This window comes from Podarcis filfolensis (assembly GCF_964270895.1).
Source record: "Podarcis filfolensis genome assembly, chromosome: 6".
NCBI lineage: Eukaryota > Metazoa > Chordata > Lepidosauria > Squamata > Lacertidae > Podarcis > Podarcis filfolensis.
The window spans coordinates 58,076,923-58,104,130 of NC_139609.1; the positions used below are offsets into that span (position 1 = coordinate 58,076,923).

At 44.0% G+C, this 27,208-nt stretch overlaps 1 protein-coding gene and 1 long non-coding RNA gene across 37 annotated transcripts in view; both read right to left on the minus strand.

Moving 5' to 3' along the window:
• LOC310764401 overlaps positions 1-27,208 on the minus strand; it is a 468,487-nt gene that overhangs the window by 89,458 nt on the left and 351,821 nt on the right. The gene's annotated exons all lie outside the window — the stretch shown is intronic.
• Positions 1-27,208, minus strand: part of PLEKHA6 (pleckstrin homology domain containing A6) — a 202,158-nt gene that overhangs the window by 89,458 nt on the left and 85,492 nt on the right. The window contains exon 1 of one of the 36 annotated variants that reach the window (XM_083618173.1): positions 15,428-15,606. The exons of 33 other annotated variants lie outside the window; for them this stretch is intronic. Coding sequence is in view for 1 of the 3 variants with exons in the window: in XM_083618154.1 (XP_083474280.1) it covers positions 14,664-14,671 (8 nt within the window). In the remaining 2 variants the exon portion in view is untranslated. Of the gene's footprint in view, positions 1-14,663; positions 14,687-15,427; positions 15,607-27,208 lie in introns of those variants that run through there. 2 more of the 36 variants (XM_083618171.1, XM_083618154.1) reach the window with 2 other exon arrangements.

Consider the following 27,208-nt stretch of genomic DNA (forward strand, 5'->3'; position numbering starts at 1 on the left):
ATTAACTCATCCCAAAGTATTAACAACTAAATTGAAACATTTACACTTGGCATTAAAGCATGTTCGCCTATGATATCTTACTCTCTCTTTTTTTTCCTAACACCTGATCCAGCAATCTGGAAACATATATGAAGCTCCCCAGACTGCAGGGACTCCCCCCCTCCCCACATGTCAATTCATCTTATTTCTTTAAAGCAATTTACCAAAAAGGTGAAAACTAATAAAATAAACAGCTGATGCAATTGCACTGCAAATTCTGATAAAATATAGCCATTTAGCAATTCTAGTAGCTGATGTACAAAACCAGCCGGGTTAGGAAAAACCAAACAAAACAGATTAAACACTAAGAGCCTGCTGAACAGGATGAACTTAGCCTGACAGCTGAAAGATAGTAAAGGCGGTGTCAGCTGCCTCTCTGCTGGGCAGGCCTTGGCCTACTCCACAGAGGTTTGGTGGAGGAAGGAGTTCTGCAAATGCCTAGGAAGGTGTGTGCTGAGACGCCTGCCCTACTAAGAAAAGCTTGTTGTGGGAGCTTTGTTTGTGCACACAAGGATATAGGAGATGCCATCCAGCTGTGCATTCATTTCATCATCACCGCTATTATTCAATTTACTCATCACCTTACACTGAAGCTTCAAGGTGACATGCAGTTAAAACTGTACGAAACATAGCATCCAATATGCTATAAGTTGCAATCAGTACACATGCATAATGTTTTATTGCATTTTTATGTATGTTGGAAGCTGCCCGGAGTGCTGGGGCAACCCAGTAAGATGTGTGGGGTATAAATAGTAAAATTAGCATTATGGAATGGGACATCCCTATTTTCATCGGAGAAATGTTGGCAGGTATGCAACTCTAATGGCTTCCCCCAAAGAATCCTAGGAATGCAAGTCCATACAGCTGCAATTCACAGCACCTTTAACAAACTACAGGTCCCAAAATTATATGGAGGAAGCCATGCGCTATAAATGTACGGCATGGATGTGACCATATTTGAAAGCTGGGAACAAGGGTTTATTAATGGGTGTTTAGAAATCCAGGGGAATGGAGGAGTGATAAAAGGACATCGGCTTATCAGGACATCTGAATTCAACTATATCAGGGTGGAAAACTTCAGGCTTGGCAGGGAGAACGTGACCCTCCAAGCCTTTCTATCTGGACCCTGTCCCTCTACCCTAGCCACACATACCCCAGGACCTGCTCCATACCACACCTTTCTATGTTATTTTATTTTCTGTAGCTGTTTTCTGTAGCTGAAGCCGTTCCAAAGTGTGTGTATAGAAGCCTGCAATTTTGGGCCAGAATGCAGTCTGTTTTGCAAAAGTGAGAGTCACATCTGTTGCTCTGCCATGTTTGCATCTAGATCTGCCTGTTATGACATGTGACCCCCAGAAGGCTGTCTATGGAAGAACATGGCCCTTGGCCCCAAAGGATCTCCCACCTATATCATCAAAAGGAAGAGAGTCTGATACACTGAACCACCACATACAGGATTCCTAAGACAACGGCTAGTTTCCTGCTATGACCATTATTACACTGGGGGTGGGGGGTGGGAAAGAAGCTGTCTGAGAATAGCAGGACTGCCTTATTGACATTGCTCAAAGCGTATGTAGGTGGTGCTGCACCTTTCTGAGAATCGAGATACGAGGCAGCCAAGAAGATGTGGCTTGCCAAAAATTAGCTCAAGCGCCTGCTCGTGTTCTGGCTCTGTGCAAACATCATATGGCTCACAGGCCTTAAAAGCCTGGCCCAGGTATTGGCAGATTTTGGGGGAATTTTAAACATCACCATCTGCTGGACTTAAAACATTAGAAGAGAAAACAACAGCTAAATTCCATGTTCATTAAAGTCAAGCTGAACACTGTAAGAAGAAACCACAGGATGGAGAATTTTGGGGGGAGCACAGAAAAAACAGACCTACAACAATAAAGCATCCTGCATCCGTCAAAGTGCGGTCTTGGGTTTGTTCCTGCACAATATTATTGCTATGCAGTCTTACTTTCTGTTCCGCACCAGCCTGTTAGATAGGGCCAGGCAGAATAGGCGGAAGGATAGAGGATGAAGACTATCAACAACTGCTAGCTACAAGGGCTATGCTTTGCATCCACAGTAGGTAGGATGCAGTATGCTTCTGAATAAGGGTTGCTGGGACTGCAGAAGGGAAGAATGCTCCTGTGCTCATGTCCTGCTTGTAGGCTTCCCACAGGCATCTGGTTGGCCACTGTGAGAACAAGATGCTGGACTAGATGGGCCATTGGTCCAATCCAGCAAGGCTCTTCTGAGGTTCTTAAGGGCTGTAGAGCAACTGCAGTGGCAGAGCAACCGCTTTGTATGCAGAAAGTCCCAGGTTTAATCTCCCAGTATCTTTGGCTGGGGGGCTAGAAAATACTCCCATCTGAAACCCTGAGAACCACAGCCCATCTTTGTAGATGATACTCAGCTAGCTGAACCAACTGTCCGATTTGGTATAAGGCAACATCCTAAGGCATGTTGTAATTACAAGTGAAGAACTGAACTGAACCTCGGGGATATGAATTTCCCAGAGATTACTGAGTGGTGACATTCTGATGTAATGCTAAATCATGTTTCAGTGCTATGCAAACAAGCCTAGCTTCCTGCCAGGAATCTGGGCTTCCTCTTCCTCTTTCTGCACATCACACTTTAAAAAGGTAAAGGGACCCCTGATCATTAGGTCCAGTCACGGACAACTCTGGGGTTGCGGCGCTCATCTCGCTTTATTGGTCGAGGGACCTGACATACAGCTTCCGGGTCATGTGGCCAGCATGACTAAGCCGCTTCTGGTGAACCAGAGCAGCGCACAGAAACGCCATTTACCTTCCCGCTGGAGCAGTACCTATTTATCTACTTGTACTGGCGTGCTTTTGAACTGCTTTCCCCCTAACTGCGGCTTCCTGGGCTAGGCAAATTTACATGGTGCCAAACTATGATGCAGGGATGGGGAATCTGCAGCCCTGCTGATTTTGTTGAACTACAGCTCTGATCATTCCTGACTGTTGGCCATGCTGGATGGGACTGATGGGGGTTGGAGTCCAACAACATCTGGTGGGACGCAGGTTCTCCATCCCTTCTTTAATGCTACATCTGAACAGTGGCCCAATTTCTCCATGCATTAAATCAGCAGGGAATGCTCAGGTTCGCCAGTCTCTGTCTCTTTTTGTTTCCCGAGCTATGAGAGATTGAATAGGATTATAACAGCCTGGTATTTTAAAGGTTGGTCTTATTTGGGAGTATCTACAACAACATGACGCTCTGTGGCTTCTCTTTGTTTCTCCTTAAGACTTAGAAGTATAGAGAAACTTTTTATTTTTTACAAACTTGGGACACATAAAAATCGCCCACAGTTTTTCTCACTGCAACTGAAAGAGCTGCAGGCAAGCAGCACTAGTTAATAAGCCATCAATTTCTCATGACTCACAGTTAAATTACCAGCTCAGTTGCTTCTACCCCATAAGGTGGAATCAGCATCCTGTGCCAAGCCCAGCGCAATTTCGGAGGGGCCCAACCTCTTCCAAGTCATCTCCCTAAACTGCTAAAATTATGAAGTACTACTTTTTTGCCTTTTGAACCTTCAGAACGGATAAAGGGTGCTGGAGAGAACCTTTAAAAAAACTTGGGATGAAAAAAGAGTCTATGGGGGAAATGGAAGGTAAAAATTAAATATATACTACTGTGTGTGTGATTTTGTGTATGTCTAAAGGGTGTATGACTGTGTGTGCCCCCTCCCTCACCCACTACAGGATGTGGCCCCCAACAGTTCTCCATTGGTGTAAAGCAGCCTTTGGCCAGAATAGATTTACCCACCCCACCCTACCCTAAAAGGACACCTAGGCTGATATCATCTTCCAATAGACCTTTGTCCTGCTTTCAGGTGGTGAAATGTGTCAGTGTATCTAGCTATAAACCAGAAAGTTGGTGGTTCAAGTCCACCCAGGGATGGCTGTGGGCAGGATTCCTGCATGGCAGGGGGTTAGACTAGATGATCCTCAGGGTCCCTTACTACTCTATGTCTATGAAAAACTAATTCCCATCTATCCTCTGCCTTTTTTAAAAAATACCCCATCCCAGTCTTTTACTTTCTTGGGCTCCATGATCACTGGAGCAGATGGTGACAGCAGTCACGAAATTAAAAGACGCCTGCTCCTTGGGAGAAAGGCGATGGCAAATCTAGACAGCTTCTTAAAAAGCAGAGACATCACCTTGCCAACAAAGGTCCGTATAGTTAAAGTCATGCTTTTCCCAGTAGTGATGTATGGAAGTGAGAGCTGGACCATAAAGAAGGCTGATCGCTGAAGAATTGATGCTTTTGAATTATGGTGCTGGAGGAGACTCTTGAGAGTCCCATGGACTGCAAGAAGATCAAACCTTTCCATTCTTAAGGAAATCAGCCTTGAGTGCTCACGGAAGGACAGATCGTGAAGCTGAGGCTCCAATACTTTGGCCACCTCATGAGAAGACTCCCTGGAAAAGACCCTGATGTTGGGAAAGATTGAGGGCACAAGGAGAAGGGGACGACAGAGGACGAGATGGTTGGACAGTGTTCTCAAAGCCACAAACATGAGTTTGACCAAACTGCGGGAGGCAGTGGAAGACAGGAGTGCCTGGTGTGCTCTGGTCCATGGGGTCACAAAGAGTCGGCCACGACTAAACGACTAAACAACAACAACAACAATCCCAGCCTTTCCGCTTCTTCACTTTGGTGTATGTGTAATATTAATTGTTTCAGTCGTTTCTGTTGCTTTAACTGACTGGTTTGTTTGGTGGTGGTGTTTTATGAATTGATACCCCACTGGAACTTTTTAAGATCAGGTAGGCTAAGGCTACTAATAAAACAACAACAGCAGCCACCATCCATAATGTCCCCCATCATCTTCTCTTGATATCAGGAAGAGCATGGCCACTTGTGAAACAAAGGAACGCAAGAAGATGCCCGACAGCAGCGGTGCATGAGGTGGTGGTTGAAGCAGTAGCAGCACCCTCCTACTGGCAGTGGTAGCAACTGTCCTTGATAGGACCAAGAGTTAGCTCAGTTGGTAGAGCACGAGACAGGACCAAGAGTTAGCTCAGTTGGTAGAGCACGAGACTCTGAATCTCACGGTCAAGCCCCATGCTGGGCAAAATATTCCTGCACTGTAGGGCTTGGATTTCCAACTCTACAATATGATTCTATGAATCTAAGGATAGGAATGAGGTGGGGAGAAGATGAGCCCCCTCCATCACATGTTGTGGCTGCCTTATACTGGGGTCAGGCCACTGGGTCCAGCCAACGGGTCCATTTAGTTCAGCACTATCTATGTTGAATGGCAGAAGCATTCCAGAATTTCAGGCAGGAGATGCTTCTAGCCTTACCAGGAGATGCTGGGAATTGAATTTGGGACCTTCTGCATGCACTAGGGCATTCCCCTTCTACCAGGAGGTTTTGCAAACAACACATACCTGAAAAACAAACATCATTAAACAAAGCAAATGTCTTCCTACAAGTTTCCAAGGTACAGGGAAGCAACCCAGTGCACTTTTGGTTTTTATCATGTTGGCAGCATTGGCTTCACAAAACAGCCAGCTTTGCACAACACAGTGAGCTGAACTGTGGCTTACCAGGAATGCACAAATATGCAGGTTCCTGGAGAGGAGCTCGCAGCCAGTTTGCTCCTTCCCAGTCATTTTTTACTCCAGCGTGTTTTACTGAACTACGGTAAGTCTAGGTTTGGCTTAGGTTGCATTCCAACCGCACTTTATTCTGTCTTCCCATTGTTTCCTTACCTGTTGATTTTTGTGTTTTATGTGAGCCTTCACACCATTTATAAGCCACTTGTGGAAATCTAGCAGAAGCTCAGGGCTTCTTTCTGTGTTAATTGTTGGGGGGGGGGTCAAATTGCAACCCTGTTAGCTCAGAAAATCATGAGAGTTTTGTGTTGACAATGGAGGTGGTATTGCAGCCTACAAATTCTTTCCTGCCATTTAAAATGTAGTGTGATGTGGCAGTTTATCCATCAAAAGCCACAGTTCCATAACGCAACTGGTACTGCAGTGCAAAAGGAATATTGTGACTGAAGCACCAGCATGATAACCAGAAAAACGAACACAAGAAACCCCTCATCTGAATGCAGCCTTAGCAAGTTTTCCAAGCCCAGGTTCATGGTTAATCTCACTCCTCACTAATCAGGAGCTGCAGCCAAGAACAAACCTTGGTTATGACTTAGAGTTAGTGAGAAATCTTAACCACAAACCTGTATTCATCTTTTGCTGCCAGATTCTAGAAATTACTGTTGTATTACTACTGCTTTCATCAAACAAGCCACTATAGATCTGCGTCCAAACAATTGTTCATTACACAAAGCTTGCACACTTGTTGCTCATCTGTTGTAGTGAATTAGTAGGGTGCCTCCAGTCATCCTTTTTATTGTGTATTCATGATGATTTGTTCTTATGATGGTATCAGAGCACTTATACGTGATCTCGCTTTCCATACTGCTTGCACCTGCAAATGTTTCGAGGCAGACACACTGCTTCATTTCCAGTCAGTGTATGTCCTGTTGCTTCCTGCTGCATTCCTGCAACTTTTCTGACCACAAATGTTTGTGTGTGTTTTGGTTCTGCTTTTGTTGCACAAGAGTGCCTCTACAGGTGGCAATAATGTGCTAATACTGGGGAGGCTTTGCAGGTCAGCTAATAAAGTGAAATAATGCATGGAAGGTCCAGCATAAATGCACCACAAATGGACTATTATTCCATTAATGGCATGTTGCAGAAGACATGTTGCCTTTCACTATCACTACACCAGGTTATTGCGCCATAACTTCAATGTGCCATAGCTGAAATCAACTGGGGATCTCTGAGGGACGGCCTCAGAAGATTGGAGGTGGTTGGCCACCCAGCCAGGCTCCTCTGGAAGGCTCCAGCCTTCCAGGTGGTCTCCAAGGTTCCCCATTTAGGCAGGTCATTTTTCTTTTCACGGGCAGAATGCAAACCGCATAAGTACAGAAAATCCCTCCTCTCTGTTTCCAATTGTCCAACGCAAACAAACTCCAAACCCCAGGCCCCGGGGCAGCTATGGAAACTCACACCACAGTGCAGCCACACAGAGAAGGAGACGTGAGTGAGGCAGAGAAGCTGGCCTTTGTCCTTCCCCTCATGGGAGGCAAGGGGTGGTTCAGCCTTCCTGGATTTCAGTTCATGCATTCCTGGGGCCACTAACTACGTTTAAGGCAGCGAGACTGTAAAAACATCACCAAGAAAGTTAAACATCTAAGTGAGCCAAGACAACTTCCAAAAGGGCAGCTGAATTCTTGTATCACTTATAGATCATAGAGGGGTTGCGGAACAGAGGTAAAAGCAAGAATCTTATGCCACCCTGGCCTTTGGTGCCATCAAAACTAAAGTCTAGTCAAAACCCAGAATTTTGATGTGAGCCATGAGCTAGCCAGATTCTGGCTAAATCAATCACAGCTGCACTCACACACTCTTTGCACGGTTTACTCACACACTAGGGTGGTCTTTTCCTGGACTCAATGGCTGGGTGCATTCCTTAATGCAGTTTCCCATTCCTGCACCATGGGCAATAGTGTGGGTAGGAGGAGGATATAGGGATGAGTGGGCATCACTTGACAGATTGCATTTCACAAACTTCCAAGACCCAAAGCACTCCCCCCCCCCCGAATTAAAATAGGAGGGACACTTCGCTCTTAAAGAGCTTGCTTTTAGAGCATGTGAGAATGAGCCACTCTCCAAAGAGTCTGCCTCCTCTCCTTTAGGTTAGCATGGGTATGTCTGCAACAGAGGCAGCTCGAAGGAAGGGGATTGGTTAAGTTGGCCCCCACCAACAGCACAGGCCCAGTGGGGCACAGAGATTGCATTTCTCCACTCTGGCTCAGGGTGGCCAGGAACCTGCCCACCCATCCACAGGATCCACTGCTCTGTGCAGGCAAGGCGTGCAGGCTATTCTCAGTGCCTCAGTGGGGAAATCCAGACACTAGCATGCATGGGGGGGAGGGGGCTCCCCACTCAGCAGGTGGCACTATTAGAAGCATGAATGAATTGGGGCTCAGAGGGAAAAAAGACAGAGAGAGCCCGTGAGAGTTTCAGGGGGAGTGAAAAAGCCAGGAGAGGAGGAAGGAGGCAGAAGGGAAGACTGCAAGCAGAGGGAGAGAGGCAGGAAAGCAGGCAGACAGATGGCGCAATGGAGGAGGAGGAGGGAAGGCAGAGTAGAGCGGACCTGACCCCGATGGCCGCAGAGGAAGTCACTGGGCTCGTTTCAACCCCAGAAGTTGCCTTCTAGGATACCTACTGAGGAGGCCTGCATAGAGCAACAATTCTAAAGAAGTTTGTCAGGGAGCCTCCTTTGAGTCTGGGCAATAGTGCTGTATTTCTGAAGCAGAGATTATTCTATCCCATCTAAGACAGCAAGAGTGGGGAATCTCAGGCGCCGGGGTCAAATGTGGCCATGCAGGCCTCTCTATCTGGCTCTTTGAATTCTCCCCAGCTGCATACTGTTTCCCCAAACCCTTCACCAGGCTTGTTTCACACCCTCCTGGAGTGTTTTTGCCTGGCTGGAATGTGTCCTTGAACTCTGATAGTGACTCTTGCTTGTCTGGATAAAGACAGGTGGGTGGGTGAGTGTGTGCAGGCACTGGTCTGCTACACAAAGCTAAGGTTTACATTCATTGCTCCACTCACTTTCCCCATTCCATTCCTCTTTTTCAAACCATCTGCAAAATTTTGCCCTTACAGTTGCCCTCCAGTTGCAAACTAAATTGAAAGTGGGACCACAGGTAGCTGTCCCGATATCATCATGAGCACGTATCATCATTAATGCACAATAAAGAGGATATTGGATCTGGATGGGCCCTTTTCTCTATTAAGATGAAAAGTGGGGTTAGGGGGTTTTGACAGTCCTGTGGGCTTTGCATTTGCCAGGAGAGAGCACAAAACACACCCATTAGCGGGAAAGCCATTATGGTTTCTGTCATGCACCAAAAATAATAATTTAATTTTTAAAAAATCATATCAGCATTTTTAATAGGCCGTTCTCTGTTCATAACAACAGCAGCTCCTCTATGCTGTGAGGGTGGGCAAAGGGCTATTGTCATATCCATTTAGTTATTGAACTAACCCTCCCAGTTACTCCAAGCCACACAGGAGAACAGATCAGACTGTAGTGTTGGTTTCGTATCTTAATTGTTAATTTCCCCTGTGCAAGAACTGGCATGTTCAACACGTTTTGGGAATTCATTTGGCATTCAGTATTCTGGCACCCAGTGGGTTTTGCCTTCTGTATCTTTTTTCCCCCCTGCTCTCCTTCTGTTCGGAGGCATGTAAAATACCAGGAGGGATTAGCATGGTGGGGAACCTCCAGACCTCGGGCCTGAAAGGGTTTTGCAGGGCTGACAATGGGCTGTCAAACTTTGCTTGCCAAGAGGACAGAGGAGAGAAGGATTAGCAGGGCAAGGAAAGAGGGAGTTCCTGCATGGAAATTAAATGATGGATACACTAAAGCTACCTACTACTGCTCAGAGAGTACTTCTGCCCACCACTGCCAGATAAATCCACCAGGGTCCACTGCCAGGATTGGGCTCACCAGAACTCTCACCTAGAGCTGACCCTACAAATGTATGTACCATAAATTGGGGGCACAGTCTGCTGCCAAAAAGCCACTTTTTCCTCCCACCCCCACCACGTACATGTTAATTTTATCATACACAAACATCTATAAACATCTCTGCCTGTTTATGCATATCTTTAATAACTGTGGCTCAGTGAAAGAATGGGCCAAAGGAATCACTCATCTAGTTAGATGGCTGTTTAAAGGGTTCTTCAGTGGTTAAAGTCCCTCTCTGAAAACCAGTGCGCCCAGGATGCACGACTCTATGAAATCTTGCTGTACTGTATATTTGAACCCTCCTCGATCCCTAAGCTGGAGTGTGGCCCTCTCTGCATGTTACTTCTATTAAATGAGCACTGGAGAAGCCAGTGTTTAGGACTTTGCCAACTACTGTCTCATCAGTTTGCAGGGAATCAGGCAGAGATCCTCCCATGACTGATTCAACACAACATCAAAGAAGGGAGCATGTTTTGCGGTATCACCTAAACATTAGGGAATCCAGGCATGGCAGCTCACAAGCACCACTCTGCTTCTCTCTGGATTTCTAGTTCAGCCCAATGCCTTTTGGATGTTTTTTGAAACATCTGGATTTCTTTTCTCATACAAGTATGCCAGAGAGAAAATGAGGCACAGCTGTTAAGTATGTGGGCACTGGCCCCGTTATGCAATTGATCAAAGGTCAAGAAGGGATCCCACAGAGGCTTGCCTGTGTGTTTGAACAAGTGCTCACACTAAGACCTGATTCTCCAAACAGATTTCTTGCTCACATGAGCAGTCCTGACTTTAGTGAATGAACATAAAGTGTGATAGGGGTGTGGGGGGGTGTCGTGAATATAACTGACAGGCAATGGGTTTTCCCAGCTGCCTCAATAACAAACATTGCTGCTAGCCACATCCACAACCAGCAGGTTTGTACATCATTGCTTGTGTAGGTTATGATGTGAACCATAATATGTTCATGTACAGTTGTCACATGGCTGCTTACCTCCCTCCCTCTCTGGATTCCGGTCCAAAATCTGCTAGTCAAGCGCTGCTGCTTCTCATGGGGCAGCTGCTGGTGGAATATATTTTCCTTCAAAACCCACTGAAAGCATCATTGTTATCAATCATTAACAGCCACCTATGCTGCCTGAAAGCTTTAACCTCTTGACTGCAGGGTTGCCCTGAAAGGCAAAGCAGACAGGCATGATTTTAGCCATGCCTACTTCACCTTTAAAAGAAATCCAGACCCTTGCAATTCTTCAGAACAAAGGTGATGCATACAAGCCCTCCTCTCTTCGTTTCAAGTTAAGGCATCACAACAGCAAGGCAACTATGAGCTGGTGCAAACCAGCTATGTAACCCCCGTTGAGAAAGCTGTTCTCCAGATCACACACACAGTGGACCCAACTCCACTTAGAACCCACTCTTCCTTCAAAAGAGCCTTTCAATCCCACAACAACGTTGTAAAGTAGACAGACAGGGTTTTTTTTCCCCAAAGCCACCCAGCTGCATAGCTGAGCAGGGATTTTAGAATTGCTGTCCCCCATGCAAGCCCAGCCCTTCAACCACAGCACTCCACTGGCTCTGGAATTTGTCACATTCACCAAGTGCAGTTTGTCATGCCACACATCCTCGCCCCCTGAGAAGGTTTCAAATCGGCGTGAAGGTTTCAGCTGGTGTGCAAAATCTATGGCTTGTGCTCTTGGCAAATGGCTCAGTTTACGCATTTGTCATGTGCATTGCGCAATCTGGGCAGGAGTCAAAAACAACAACACACTTAGCAACAGCTAGAGATAATGTAGCCTCAAGGCCACATCTGGGAATGCCTTGGGCTAACAGGCTGACATATCTCCTCTTTGCTCTCAAGATAGGAAGATGCCTTTGCCTAACTCTCACGGGGAACATTGGCCCATCTCCTACCCTGGAAAAATCATCTTCTAAAAGCACCATAAAGAATAACACATTTATTACTGAATAAACTTTTATGGACAGGAATCTACTTCATCAGATGCATGAATTTTTATCATCCATATTGACAGATTTCTACTTCATACAGCTAAATCTGATGCCTTTTAAAGCAAAAACTTCCAGTGTGTTAGCTATATGAATGCTGTCTTCCATTAATTGCATTGAGCCATAAATCTATTTCCCTGAGTTTTCAACAACCAAAACTACAGCTGCAGATTAATTCCCACAAACTGCAGCTTTCTACTGTCAGCGAGGACCTTGGGTTGTTGCTGTTTTTTAATCTATATGGGAAAGGCATGTCCATTCCCCCTCCCTCCCCAAATGCTCAGAAATTTATTCCCAAAACAAGAAGGCGGTTGACCACAAGGTTGCTATAACCTAAACATATATAGATGAGGGGAGGCACAACAGCAAGCGTCACTGGCACATCACATAATGTTCAGATTTTTATATAATCCATTTCATTTAACAAGCCTTATATGGAAGTTTAGACGGACTCGTCGGAAAAGGTTGCGTGATAAATACGGCCTTAGAAAAGCTTCAAACTGGAATATGGCATCTAGCAGAGGTGGCCTGGAATAGCCCACAATCTTCATTAGGCTTGCGCGTGACAATGAAATTGTGAGAACAAGTGTACCTTTTTAAATGCACATCATCAATGTGAGCTCTTCATTATGAGAGGCAGATCCAGACAGCAACTTTCCACCAAGTGTCCCTTCTATTTGGGGAAGAGATCACTTCCCCAACTATCAAGCCTTGCCCTAAGGAGGTTACAGTCTAAAACTCAACCCAAGGGAAACAACAAGGTAGAGATGGAAGGAGTAATACGTGTGTCCTCACCCCAGTTATATGGGGTTAGGATGGTTAGAGGCTTTGTTGCAGCAGTAGGGCATCGAAACTGGGGGCTGAGCCAAAGGCCTCACAAAAAAGTAGATCTTGTGAGGAGATTTGGAGGGAGGAATTTAGTTGACTTCAGGCAGATAAGACCATTCTTCCATCCATGCACCTGCCCACTTCACCAATTAGCGTATTTTAGGGATGGGCAGAAGGTAGATTCAGATCTGGTAAATGCTGTGTGGTTTGAAGTAGATGAACAAGAATTTCTAACTTCTGATTGTTTAACAATAGCAGCAGCAAACTGCCAAACACCCTCCCTGCAATACAGATACACAATGCTGAAATGAAGAAAGCCTGGGGAAGGGGTGGGATTTTCTGGTACTCAAAACAAAACCTGGGCTTTGGCGCAGGTTTGGAGGGGATCACAAATTTAATGAATTCTTTAATTCTATGTATGTCTTTTGTACAGGGCTCTCTGGTGGGTGATTCACGGAGTTCCAATAAGTAACAAAGTAGATCCTGCAAACCTTAGGAATACAGTGCAAAGAACAGGTAAAGAACAGACACTCCTCAGAAAGATGGCTACAGAGCAAATAAATAAGACCCACCCCAACAGGACTTTCAGTCTGACAAGAGAATATAAATAGCATTTCAGAGTTGCTGATTATCCACACACAATTTAAGTGAATACAATTTGACAATGACCCCAATTATTAGCAAAATTTGCCACTCTAAAACAACTTAGCAAGAGGATGGGTTTACAAGTGGCCAAGAAATAAACCCTTCCTTAAGGCTGATTTTTCAGGTAACCTGGGTATTATTTTATAGCAAGTAACAGTTGAAATAGCAAAGGTGCAGGAGAGAAAAGAAAGATGGGAGGGAGGTCAGGGAATGTGAAGATTTGTTGACTCAATGAACTGGTTTGTGTTGTACAGTATATTTGCAGTTCTGATGAGCAGGTTCTCAATGCTGATGCTGCTGATTCACCTATCATTGAACACTGATATTGCTGCTTTGTATCAATTTTTTTTACCATGCTGTTAGCCAGCCTGAGGTCTCTACAGAGCCACATCCTGGAAGGAAGAAAACCAAGTGAGGCTTGGTCAAAGGGGTCAGCCTCTTTTCTTTGGCCTTAGCCCCACCCCCGGCCGGCCGGCCATTGTCCTCCCTGGCCAAGGGCGGGTCAAAGGCCAACCCAAGCAGGTGGGAGGCACCCGTCCAGGTGAGCGCCCACCCAACTGTAGGGAAGGGAGGGCGGAAATTGGCAAGACATAACTCGTAAATCAACCAATCAAACAGTTTTAACTTATTAGTCCAGCTTCAGTGGTAGTCAAATTTAAATGAGTAACATTCTGTGTTTATTACTGCAGTCACAGCGCTCTGAGAGGAAGGAAAACAAACAAGCCCCAGTGTTGCTCAATTGCAGGTTGCATGATTAATGCAAATACAAGCCTTTCTAAAACACTGCCTATTGACTGGTAACCAGCGCTTGATTACCCAAAGTGTAAAATTGCTGCAGCAGATCAGCTGTCAAAGACCAATCAAGCCAAGCAATTACCTAAGAAAGGGAGGCAGGCATCAAAGCGACAGTCTGTCACTTACACAAATTGTGTCAACAACACTCCCTCAAATTCTGCCTGTACCAGTGGAATCAGCACTTCCATTGACTGGGGAAAGTGTTCCTTTCAGTTCAATTCCTACCTCTTCCAGAGCCAAATCTCATAAAGTCACAGTTACTTGTCTACAGAACCCGGTGGAAAGAGTGAGTCTTTGAGTTATCCTAGTTTTGGAGTGATAGCTATCTCCGCCCACCACCCCCTTGAGTATCAATTTCTCAGTTTGCTAAATGTGAGGTTTTCACTGCAAAATATTGCAAAAGTATTGCAAAACTTTAGCAGTGGTTTGGAGTGAATTGGACAAACAATGTTGGAACCCCCAATTTGATGTGTTTGGGGGTGCTGCAGAACCTGGGGCTTTCACTCCAAACCCTGCAAAATGACTGCAAAACCCAAATTTCAGAGTTCATAGTTAGTGAAGCTATAATAGAGATAATTAGGAAAGGATTAATTGCTGTCCCCCGGCACTCCCTGGCCCTGATCCCATTTGGAAGATCCTGTAACTACTACAAACTAAAGCAAAAAAAAAAGAAAATGGGAGATAGTCCGATAATGGATCTCACATCTTACTCTGCTTTGTCCTCTTAACAAGTCTCATAGGGAAGTATACATGAAGCTGCCATATAAGTTGGTTCATCTACCTTAGCATTGTCTAAGTGGCAGTAACTCTGCAAGGTTCAGACAAGGACTCTTTTTCAGCCTTTTCTGGGGACTCAGGAACTGAACCTGGGGCATGCACCTGTTAACCTTTATCTCAGAAGACAGTTCTCCATCTGTACACTGGGAATACAAAAACAATAAGTATTAGAAGTCACCCCAGAATTGGCCCTACTAAACATCTTCCAGGATAATAATGCCCACTCACATCATAAAGAGCTCATAACCCACCTACTCTCAGCAGCCAGAAACATCATAGCCAGACACTGGAGAGACCTATCAGGAGTCAGCATGGACCAATGGTACTAAATAGTATGGGAAACAGCCTTATTAGAAAAACTAACCAATAAACTGAAACCGACACGGGGACAAATAGAAGAAGACGCCTTCACCCCAGTATGGCTCCCCTTTACCACATACACAGCCCAACAAGACAATGACAAAAATCCACCAACAGCATACGAATCAATCTGCCTAACCTGATTCAAAAACACCCACCCACCCCACTCAGACATGAAAACAAAGTTCACCACAGTCAATCACAAACAAACTGATCTGTAGAAAATGTAACTTGAAAAAACAGACATTGCACATACTTTTGTAAACCAAGACATCTTTAATAAAAAATATGGTGTTTTTTTAAAAAGCAAACAAAATATAGAAATAAAGAAAGCCTTTTGCCAAATTTAGTCAGTGTTTACATAACTGACAAAAACAACAACAATAGCAACAATTTTAGAAGACCTACCTCCTTGTCCAGAATAAAAACTGTAAAAGTTTTCAGAATCCACTTAAGTTTTACTCAGGTGAGTCAGCTGAAAACTGTGTACACCTGAATTAGAACCCACAGCAGACAAAAACAACAACTACAGGGGCTGGATAAACTGCAGATACCAAGAACGATCGTGTCTGAAACAGGATTGTAAAACCAAAGCCCTTTCACAAAAAAACAGCTTCAGAGTTTGTCAGTAAACACATTTTATGGGCCTCCCTGGTGATTGAGAAGAGGAAAGTCAGCTATAAAATTATTTATTTGGCCCTATTACCATAGCATTTAAGCATCTGCCCACTCACTCTGCTAAATATTTATTCTCACCACGCCCCTACAAGGCAGGGCACTGTTGGAAAAGTGATCTGTGGAAGCAGAGTAACTTGGCCAAGATCTATGGAGTCTCGTATCGCTGTTACATTTATTGTTTATTGTTTTTGAGGGAGAGATTGAAATTATGATGCACTTTCTTTAGTTGCAGTGTATACAAATATTTTCCCTTCAGACTCCACTTCCTTTTTACCAGCACAAATGGAAGCAGCTGGTGAATTGCATGTGTCCCGTACAAACCCCTCCTAGCACCGCTCTTGCTAATGAACTCTTGTGTGTGACATGGTTATGCATCTGTTAGTAGGGACCGACAAATTATCATTCTAATGTATCTCCAGAAGAAGGCCGTTTCTGGCTTGAAACACTTTGGACCCAAACCATCTTCAACATGAAACATAAAGACTTCCATATCTTTGTGGTTTAACACTTTTGTTTAATTTGCAACCATACAGAATGCAAGGCAGGTTGCCATAAACCTCTTGCGGCACTTTCCCAGAGGTCACAGTACCAGTAAAAAGGGCCCAAGCTAAGTGGTACAGGATCTGCCTTGCACTCAGATGGACCCAAATTCAATCCCTGGCATCTTGAGGTAGGGCTGGGAAAGACCATTAGTCTGAAATCCGAAGGAGCCACAGCAGAGAATTCTGAGCTGAGTACAGTGGTCACATTGGAAACTACTTCTGTTGTGGCATTATTATTATTTTATTATTTATTGAATTTATATACAGTGGTACCTTGGGTTACAAACACCTCGGGTTGCAAACACTTCAGGTTACAGACTCGGTTAACCCGTAAGTAATACCTCGGGTTAAGAACTTTGCCTCAGGATGAAAACAGAAATCGCACGCCGGCATCAGCGGGAGGCCCCATTAGCTAAAGTGGTACCTCAGGTTAAGAACGGTTTCAGGTTAAGAATGGACCTCCAGAACGAATTAAGTTCGTAACCAGAGGTACCACTGTACCGCCCTATACCTGAAGGTTTCAGGACAGTTCACAGAACAAAATCAGAATATAAAACCACCTTCAATGGTACACACATGCTCCCATTGCTAAGGCTACACACGTACTATATGTAGAATGAGTAATTACACTCAAAATGACATCCTCTCCTTGCATATCTCCCTTTAGGGAGCACATCTCAGGGCAATGCTAGGTCACAAACTAAAAAGTGCTCAGTAGTACACTGCTTGTTTTCATTGCAAACTGCAATATGGCAAACCTAACCACGACTTTTGGGCACCTAGTCAACATTTTAACTAACCGGAAATGCCTGGAGTCCTCAAAAGGCTTCCGATAAGCTGCCATTCACAACAAAGGCTGATAGCGTTTGGAAGGGACCCGAAGGCTCATCTAGTCCAACCCCCAGGGAATGCAGGCATAAGCAGCAGAGGTGTTAACTGAATGGGAGCCGCAGGACTTGGACTAAAGAGAGCTTCAGGTCGGTATTCAGGAAGACTAATGCAGACAAGTGTAATGATTGCAAGATAAAGCACGGGGCAGAATTGAAATCAAGGAGCTGCTTTGGGACTGGAAAAACAGTGTGTGTGTGTGTGTGTGTGTGTGTGTGTGTGTGTGTGTGTGCATACATGTGGAGCTGGACACATAGGTCTCCAAGTCCAGAAGAAGAAAAATGAGACTGTGCACTCAGTTATCAAGAAACAACTATAGAAAACTTGAGATGACAGCAGCAGAAATCACAAGACCAGGCTGAGATGCATCAGCAGAGTAAAGAAGAAGGGAGGAGCCCCGGGTTGAACTAACAGGGCAAGTTGCCACAACGGAATCAAAGTGTCCTACCAGAAGTGTGTGGGCGGGCTTTGCCTGCAATTTTCAGCTGGCCTGCCAGTCCTCATTTGGAGAAACAAGCCTCCAAAAAAGTTCTTAAAGGCATCAAAGGAGAGTATGGCAGGAGGAGGAGGAGGAGAAGCAGCAGCTGGATGCTCTCACCCTCCTCCCTGCCACGGACCCAAACGCTGCGCCTCTCCTGGCTTCAGCCCTACGTGCCCTTGAGCTGGAATCAAAGCAGCATCCCATAAATCCCGCTTCTATGTGTCAGATCAGCTCCTGGCCCACAGCCCAGCCACAAGCCCCACCGCCCAGGAGGCCAGAGGACAAAGAGAGGCTAAAACTTTGTAAACACTGCCAGAAGGACAGAGAAAGTTTCCCCAAATCTCTGGACAGAGGGAGGCTGCACCAATGCAGACAGAATTCATGCTCAGGGATGTAATAGTATGATACAGTTATGTTTCAGCATTATAGAGTGCATTTAAGAGTGCAGAACACCTCACACTCTATTACCTCAGTAATCCTACAACCCTGTGAGGTAGACAAGTATTATTGTCCACACATGCCCAAGTCCATTCAGCGAGTTTCCAGAAGTAAAAGTGCACATCACCACCTCACAGATCATGCTCTTAACTACTATGTTGCTTCAACTCTATAGAGAACCTTCCTGATCTTGTATTTCAATGGTGTTGCAGAGGAAAATGTCTAACCTACTTGTCTTTTCCAGTGGGTGTTCTCATGGGAAATCTGGAGTATGGTCACAGCTATTTTTCTAGAAAAAGAGGTGCCAGAACTCCCCATGAACGCCTCCCTTGTTCTCTTATAATGGCAATGGCATTCCCCTGAAAGGTGCTGGAACTGATTTACAGCAAGTTCCCCCTGAAAAAAAAAAGCCCTGGGCCTGATTAATAGGATCTAAAAGTCAGTGGATATGAAACCAATAGAAAATCTATACATAAACATGTAAATTTACTTTGCACAGGAATTCAGGTGCTATCAATGTCCAACAGTCCCAGGTATCTTTGCTTCATGACACGAGGTAACATGTTTGCAGGTGCTGAGAGACACTGAAAGCACTTCTGCATCAAAGTGGGTTTTTTCCTAAGTCGTACGTATACCAGTTCAATGCACCCAAGGGCAGTAAGCATCATGATACTGCTATCTTTCCAGATTCTCTGCCTGTTGTCCACACTCCAGAGTGGAAACTCTGAAAAATGAAGGTGGCATTTTAGCAATGAGAAATCCTGCAGTCGGGCATGCCTTGTTTTCCCAGAGAGTGCTTCCTGCACTTGGAGATATTCACTGAAGTGTAAACCTGGATTGTGGGAAACTTCCTGTGCGGCTCCACCCTGAAACACCTAGCCAAGATCACACACTGTTAAGAGCAGAGAACAAAGCCAGATCTTCCAGCTCCAGGATAAGGACTAATCGGTTCATACTATCACCTCCCCATGATCAGTAGAAATTTGTGGCATGAGCAATCAGTTCACTTGACAGAAAAACAACGAAAGGACAAAGTCAGATGGTGCAAGAAGAAGAAGAAAGCATTCATTAAACATTGTATTTATTTGTTAGCGCTGACTGCAAGAAATTGGCTATGCCCATTATTTGTGTCTCTGTTGAGTGAAGCAGCCATCCTTTGAGGTGTAGTTCATTGGACGACTAGTCTAACCCTTAATTTCACAAACTAAGGCCCCTTTCAGAAGTACTTCAAACCCTTTCACCAGTGCTCAGTGTAGAAAGATAAAATCTGTTGCACACTGACCCTCATGCAGACTTAGCCCTCAAGCAGGTTTATGCCTTTCATTACAGGCTTAGAGTGGCTTAGGAAGGAAAAGTCCTATTAGATCACAGAGTACTCTACTCATATTATCTATCATTGTTCTTAGTGGGTGTAACAGTTACTATGTTTGGATTGGAGTGTCCCTGACTTTGTTTGCAAGTGAAGCAAATCTTCAAATTCAAGACAGTCCTACCAAAACAAACAAACATAGCTTCCTGGCTTATTTTTTTATTGTTTAAAATTTGTTTATTTTCATTGTATTGGGTTCTTTGTACACTGCTTATAGACAATTGTAGTTGAGAGATATATAAATTGTCTAAGTAAATAAATAAACCTGAAGCCCTAAAACTTACATAATGAATAAACTGCACTTTTAAAAAGTACCATAGCAGTGTTTTATGGAAGAGAAATACATAGTGAAACAAGATGGATAGCTGCACCTCTTATAATACCCTCTTTTATACAACTGTCCTTTTTTCCACCTAGCCACCCTACAGCCTATCATATGCGGTAGGGATGCAAGGTTATTAAAAGCTTCTGGGAAATGATATATAATGAATTGAAGAAAATATTTAAACTAACCTTTGCAAAGAAACCAGAAGCTTTTCTACTAGGTATAATAGGAACAGTAATTCCCAAAGAACAGAAGAAATTATTTATGTAGCCCAAAGATGGAAATAAGAACAGTTGCTAATAACAGAAGAATGGCAATTAAAACTTATGGACTATGCAGAAAGGGCAAAATTGACGGCAAAACTCAAGAGACTTTGACAATGGGAAGTTTAAAAAAGAATGGGGGAAAATTATTGTGAATGTGCAGAAATACTGTAAACGAGTTGGTACATTGGCAGGTTTAAATTAAGCACTTGTAAGTAGCAAAGAATTAGAGAATGTAAAGGTGTAACAAGTGGATAAAAATGATAACAAAATGCAGAGAATGATGTAAGATGTAAAGAACCAGTAGAAGGGGGTGGAAGGAAGTATTGAGGTTTAAAGAACCTCAAAAGAAGGTTTGTAAAATAGTAGGATTTTTTATTAGAAGCATTAATGTTAGATGGTGGTTTGAATTTTATATCCTTATTTTATTGATTATTATTTGGGGGGGGGAATTAAAAATTTATTTACAAAAATAGAGAAAAATTATTTTTCAGCTACAGCATCAACAGGTCAGGAAGAGGAACGTGACCTGCATTTTGGGAGTCTTGAACCCTTTCACTTTTTGTAGACATTGTAGCACAGAGTTATTGTGCTCCAGTTGTCATGGGACAGAGTTCACTTGCAATAATAATAATAGTCATAAACATTTCTTTTTTATTTTTCATGAGCTCCAGCCTACCAAACCTTATGCTACAATAAATCTGTCAATGGTAAAGGTGCTACAGAGCCTACAAAAATCTTTTGTTTCAGGGTCTCCCGAAGTGTCCTCAAGACTTTAAGAAGTTGCCAGCCACCCAGATACTATGTTGGTTCTGCCTGGCTGGATTTTTCTTAGAAGTAGCTTACAGATTTACAATCAATAAGCCATCTTCCCTGTTTGCCGCATCCCTAAAGGACATTTGAGAAACACTCGTCTGTGCAATACTGGGAATGAAAAGCACAACTTCCAGTTCTGTTCCTGGCCTGGGCCTGTCTTATCCATGCAAAGGACAGGCCAGCTGGGGCTGATGGGAGTTGGAGTACAGCATCATCTGGAGACTAACCCTGATCATCTATTCAAAAATAATAATAATGTGTGGCGCGTTTTAAAACATCCCTTTGTTACTCACTGCAAGGAGTTTCCAAAAGGCATGAATCAATGAGGCAGGTGCCCATAGCAGGAGAGCTGTGGCTTCTATGGGTGCTATGTAATTGGCATGACCCTAAATTACACCATCACATCTTGTGGTTTCAGTCTATGGAGACAGGAGAGAGACAGAGGCCCACTACATTCTTGACTAGCTTGGCATCTGTTTCATCAATTCAACTATCTGTGCAACCTCCTTACTGACAATATTGTAATTCGCCTAGAACAGCTTCTCCAAGCCTGTTGCCCTCCACATGTTGCTGCTGAATGACTCTCTTCATCCTGACCCACTGGCCATGTTAGCTGGGGCTAGTGGGAGTTGGGGATCTGATACTGGCACTAGTATACAAAGGTTTATCAGCTTGGGACCAGGGTACCAAAAAGGTAATCTTACTTTTTATATACTGCCTCCCACAGATACCAACTCATCAGAAGACCCACTCTGTACGAGGTAGAAATGAGATCCTTTGAAACACTCCCCCATTCCATATCAGACAGGTGCCATCTCTGTTATATTTTCAGTACCTGTGGAAGGTCTTTCTCTTCCAACAAGCCTTTTAAATGGAGATTTTATTTCATCCCTGTCCATATCTCCACTGAACTGGAAATTGTATTTATATATGTTTCTGTTGCTGGTGTTTCTGCTGTTAATCACTTGGGGATGTTTCATGGGAAGCAAATCATACATGAAATAATAAAGATCAAATACAATTGTAGTTCATGCCCTGTCTCTCACAGGTGTTACAAACGGGGATTCCACATGGATGGCTTTCAGTGCTTGTTTTCACATGCACGCAAGAATTATTATCTGTACATGTCATGGACAGCTGCTTTTGAGTGCATGACTCCAATACAGAAATATTGTATGGGATTGACTTGTTCTATAAAAGAAAGAAACAGTAGAGGCACGTAGGATAGCTGGATAGATTCAGGTATTGTGAGAAATTATAGATGTTATCTTGCCCGTAGGCAGATCTTTCTCCATAGCAAGTAGTCATAATTTGCCTTAAAACAAAAACAAAAGCAGGCCCATGTAAATTACACAACACCCATAAAAGCCACAGTTCAAACCAAATTCCCAGACTCAGACTTCTTTTAATTCCAAGCATATGCCTTGAGACCTGGGGGTTCAAGCAAAAACACCCAAAGAAGATCCCAAAGAAGCTTCAAGTCTGCCTACCACTGTTCTAGGGGATATTGATTTTCCAGAGAGGACAGTCTCTCTTGCTGAGCATTTCACTGTGCTGAGGTGGCCAGGCACCCTATATTACAGAGAACATCCCTCTGTTTGGAAGGGCAGTCTAAGGACAGTCCTCTATGTGAAAGCATCCTGTTAGTGCAATAACTTCTGCTTGTGCAGCAGGATGACTCTTCCCCCATCTCCTTGCGTCTTGCCTCCCTCAAGTACTTCTGCTCCAGAGAGCTGGGAGGAAACGCCAAAGAGTCGGGGAAGAACACAGGAAGAGGGCAAGGAAGCCCCATGGCACAGGTGGAGCTGCTTGTGCTATCAACTTCATTGCATACAACCCCACATTTGGTTTAAAACTAAAGAAGCTTAAGAAGAAGAACAGAGATCTGGATGTTGCCCATCAACAGTGAACACCTGGAGAACAGACCGAGCAACCAAACAGGTCACCAGGTCACCATCTTCCCAATTGTTTATTTGTATTCCACCTTTCCTCTAAAAAGCTCAAGATGGCTAACAACAGAGGTAAAAACCATGAATGAACACAATAGGGAGATTGATTGTATTTCTATCTAAATTATAGTAAATTATGTATAGCTTAACACCAAATGTAGGCAAATATTATGGAGATCTGTGACCTCTGGTTTTCCCCGGGTGATGCATTCCTTCTTTAGCCTCCACCCTCAAATGTGCACATACAATTTTGGTCTTATTTTAAGGCAGATTACTAATAAGACCCTTAGTGAATAAAGCTGCCCTATAACATAGCAAAGCATGTATCATTATAGGGTTGGATCTATAATTAGTCATACTTAGCAGTAGACCCAGTGGCTTTAGTTGATATAACAGTAGATTTCTTTCATGTTTGCAAAGCACAGAAGCAGGAAGTGTCTGTGAGCAAGGCAGTAGAAGGTGATAATCATTCTGGATTAGTTAATTCCTGGCTGCAATTCTGGGTGTACGCCCCATTGAACAGAGGGGCCTGGTCTGCAGGTAAAAGAAACTTTATTGAAAAGCAAGCTATAGTTAAATGTGAATGTACAGTGTGCCAGTGGCTGCTGCAGAAAAGTTCTCACTTCACTCCTCATGTGCCATGCTGTCGGCAAACAGCCCAGAGTCTGGCGTGTCAGGATGTCTGGACCCTGGCACATGGTTTGTTTCTCCAAAAAAAAAAAAAACAACCTTGGTTACAGCTCCTGGTTTGTTTGGAGATAAATAAGCCATAAGCCCAGGCTTATACATCACAACAGGCCAGGCACAGACTTGTTTCTCAGCAGTGTAGCAGCAGTGGGGAGGACCAGTGCAAGAGCTTTCAGTGACAATAACTCACTGCTTGTTCACATTAAGCCACAGTTTGTTTTTAACAAGGGTTAGAGGCTCAATATCCATAAGGGACAGCTGCCTATCCCTGCATTGCAAGGGGTTGGACTAGATGGTCCTCAGGGTCCCTACCAGCTCTATGATACTAGAAGAACATGAAAACCCTGGGACTGATACTGAAATGCACAGGGATAGACCTGTGTTTTGTCAAGAGTACAAGAGTGTAATCTTGTGCACAAGGCAAGGAAGGAAGTAAAACCACACCCCACTTTTACAGAAGGAATTACGCTTCTGGGCTGGCTGGTACTGAGCAGCATCAGAATGACCCAGAGGAGACAGCTGGACTGTGAAATCCCCTCCCCAGAAGCTGCCTGTCTCCTTCCTCAACACAGGAGCAAAGGGTGTTTAAGAGAACTGTGGTTGATTCTCTGCGGCTGCTGGGTTTGTTTTAATTACGAAGATTCAAAGTTCCTCTGCTCTCTTCCCGCTGCAAAGCCCAGCCCTTTACATTCCATCGCCTGCCGTAAGGGCTGTGTCCAGGCGCTGACCTCCACAGCAGTGAGTGTTATGTGCATTGCTGAAATATCCTGGCTTCTCTTTTCCCTTCCCTTCTCCTCCTCCTCCCTCCAATCCAGCTTCCCTGCTGCCAAGGAGAATGCCTTGAGCATGTCTGGCTTGCTCGCATCAGACAAGTAGCTAACATCTCCCTCTGTGAATGGGATCTGACTGTACCTTTTGCAACAGGGCCTACTTGGTTCCCAAATAAAAGTGTAAGGAAGGAGAAGAAAGGTCTCTTCAAGCCCGCTATTACATGGCTTCAACTGTTGACCTGCAGGCAATTTCAACATATGACATATACATGAAAAATTTGACATGCGCACCTTAAACATGCAGTGCATAGACTTGACCTCTCCGTGTTATATGCAAGAGCATTCAATCTGGAAATGGGAGTTATTGGCCACAGCTCCCTAACTCTGAGAAAAAGCAGTTTTGCTGCAACTTAATGTGTGAAGCAGCCCACAGAGCTAAGGACCGATCCACCCTACACCTCTCCAGATTGTTTCTCAAATCATATCTACAAATATATGATTTGCTGCTAATGCAGGATAGAAGTGGAGATGCTAAACAATGTTCAAGTTTTACATTTGAATGACAGATCAGGGAAATGCCAGTGCCAATTTTCATGCCCTTTGTGAAAATTATTATTATTATTTCATTTATGAATCACTTCCCCTGAGGCATCCTGAAGTGATTTACAGTACAGCACAAACCCAAACGGCTTCAGCATTGGTGTTAACACTTGCAAATGTTCCATAGATTGAATGCAGAGCAGCATTCCATGCAAAACACTCCTGAAGTGGATTACAAGAGCACTCACATACAAATGACTAGTTGGAACCTAGTTTCATTTAAAACAACAGTATATCGTCAAGACCATTTTATAGATGAGATCATAGAGGCAGCTGCTGCTACACTATTAAAGTTGGACGGACTCTGATAGAATCTCAATTACTAGGTCTTGTGGCACATTCTGAGTGCAGAGGGTGCGGGGTGGCTTGCAAATTACCTCACATACATGCTTTAGAACTAAAAGGCCCAGGGTCACTCATTCAGGAGGCCTGCTTTTGAGATTGTATGTACTGCCCCATCTGCTCATTGCTAAATAGCTTGGCTGACATTTTAATGAATTCTGTTGCAATCAAATGCTGGAGGCTGTTGAAGTGCAAGGGAATGATACAGTGCTTTGCCCATTAAAATGGCAAGAATAAGAAGTATGTTCTGCCTTGAAGCTATTCAGGTGTGTTTTAAAATAGACACCAAATAGAACAATAAAAGAACAACAACAACAACAACAATCATCCTTTGGTCCCCACCCTGAACTCAGCTGTCACCTGTGACTCTTAGAAGCTGTTAGGATGTTGAAGTAGCCACACCCTGGGAATGGCTTTGACTGGCTGGCTAAACCAGGTGAAGGTAACAGGTGGATCTCAAACCCTCAGTGAGTTAGGGACTTCTGTATGCAAAGACAGGCTCTGACAGATTGAGAAGGTGAGAGCAATAGTGGGGCCAAACAGTCAATAAGGCAGTTTCTGCATGTGTGGTAGAGGAAAGTGAGGGGACCTGAATTGGTGGCCTGTCTAGAAGAAGGAAAACTCTGGTTCTAGACCTCTGCTGGCTTGTGGGATAGCTTTGCGAAAAGAAAAAGCTAAGGAGTAAACTCTACACAAATAAGGGAGTTCCTAAGATGGTTGAATGAAGCCTTGTACGCCTCTTTTCGGCAACTCCTGCAGCCAAACTGGTGGCCAACATATTGTCTGCTTTCCTTTGGACCACGTCAGTGAACCTGAGAGGAGGATCTTGTTGTCTGGGCAGCCCAGGACGTCCATACACACTGCCCAGACTTGCACCCCAGGAAGGTCACTTCAGTGCTGCTAATGCAGTGGTTTGATTTCATCCACAGAGGCGCACTCCGTTGCCTCTCGAGACAGATGGATGCAAACCACAAGAACAACAAATCTGAATGATGGCTAAATCTGTTTGTTACCCAATTCCACCCTACTGGAAAATTCAGTTCCATCTTGCACTACGTACTTTCCTTTAAACAAGGGTTTACACTTTAGTGACACTGTTTCAGGCTACCTTTCTTTGGCTCCAGTTAAGTGCTTCCTGTTCCTAAGGCAACTGACCTTCAACCTGCTTACCTCCCAGGAACATTCCTTGCTTATTTCATCATCTCCTGTATATTTGCCAGCTGAAAGGTAAAGTCTGTCTGCCACCCTTTCATGGACAGTGTTAAACATGCAATACACCTTATTAAACAGGAAATCTCTCCCATCTTCTGAGTTTGAGAAAACCTGGGCTCACAATGTGCAATTTAAACCTTAGCCAGATCCTTGGCACCTTGCCTCCCAATCCAAAGAGCTGTGATCCCCAAGCAAGTGTGGCTCAGGGTGTAACAGTCCTTGGCAGGATGCTCAGTTTGCAGCCCAGCCTGAGGCTCTGCTCTCCAGACAACACACTCCATAGTGAAAATCCAGTTAAAATAAGGTCCTATAAAAATATAAATGTATATTTTATCCATTTATAATATTTATTCCAGCTTTGTAATAGCAAAATAGTTTGCTTATATAAAATCTTCAAACATCAACTTTAAATATTGATGTTTTCAACACCGTTAGAACATGTATATTGTTTACTGAGTGTAGTAAATCATAAAATATTTATTCATATATATATATATATATATATATATATATATATATATATGGAATTGAGCAACCAAAGGTGGGTGTGCAAATCAACCAAACCTGGAATAAACAAAAATGCAATTTAAAAAATATAAAGAGAGAGGAAAAGGGCAATAATTTTCTTTGAATGAAAGTCACAAAACCCACCCATTTTCACAAAGCAGAATCAACTGGGGGCGGGGGGGTGGTGGTTGAGGCAGAGATGTTGAGATGTAGTGGCTCTTCTGGGAAAGGTAGTGCCAGGCGGCCAATCAATAAAAGCCAGGTTAATACTATGAAGAAGCTGGTCGACAAACAATAAAGCAGACTGTAGTTGTTTGAAAGG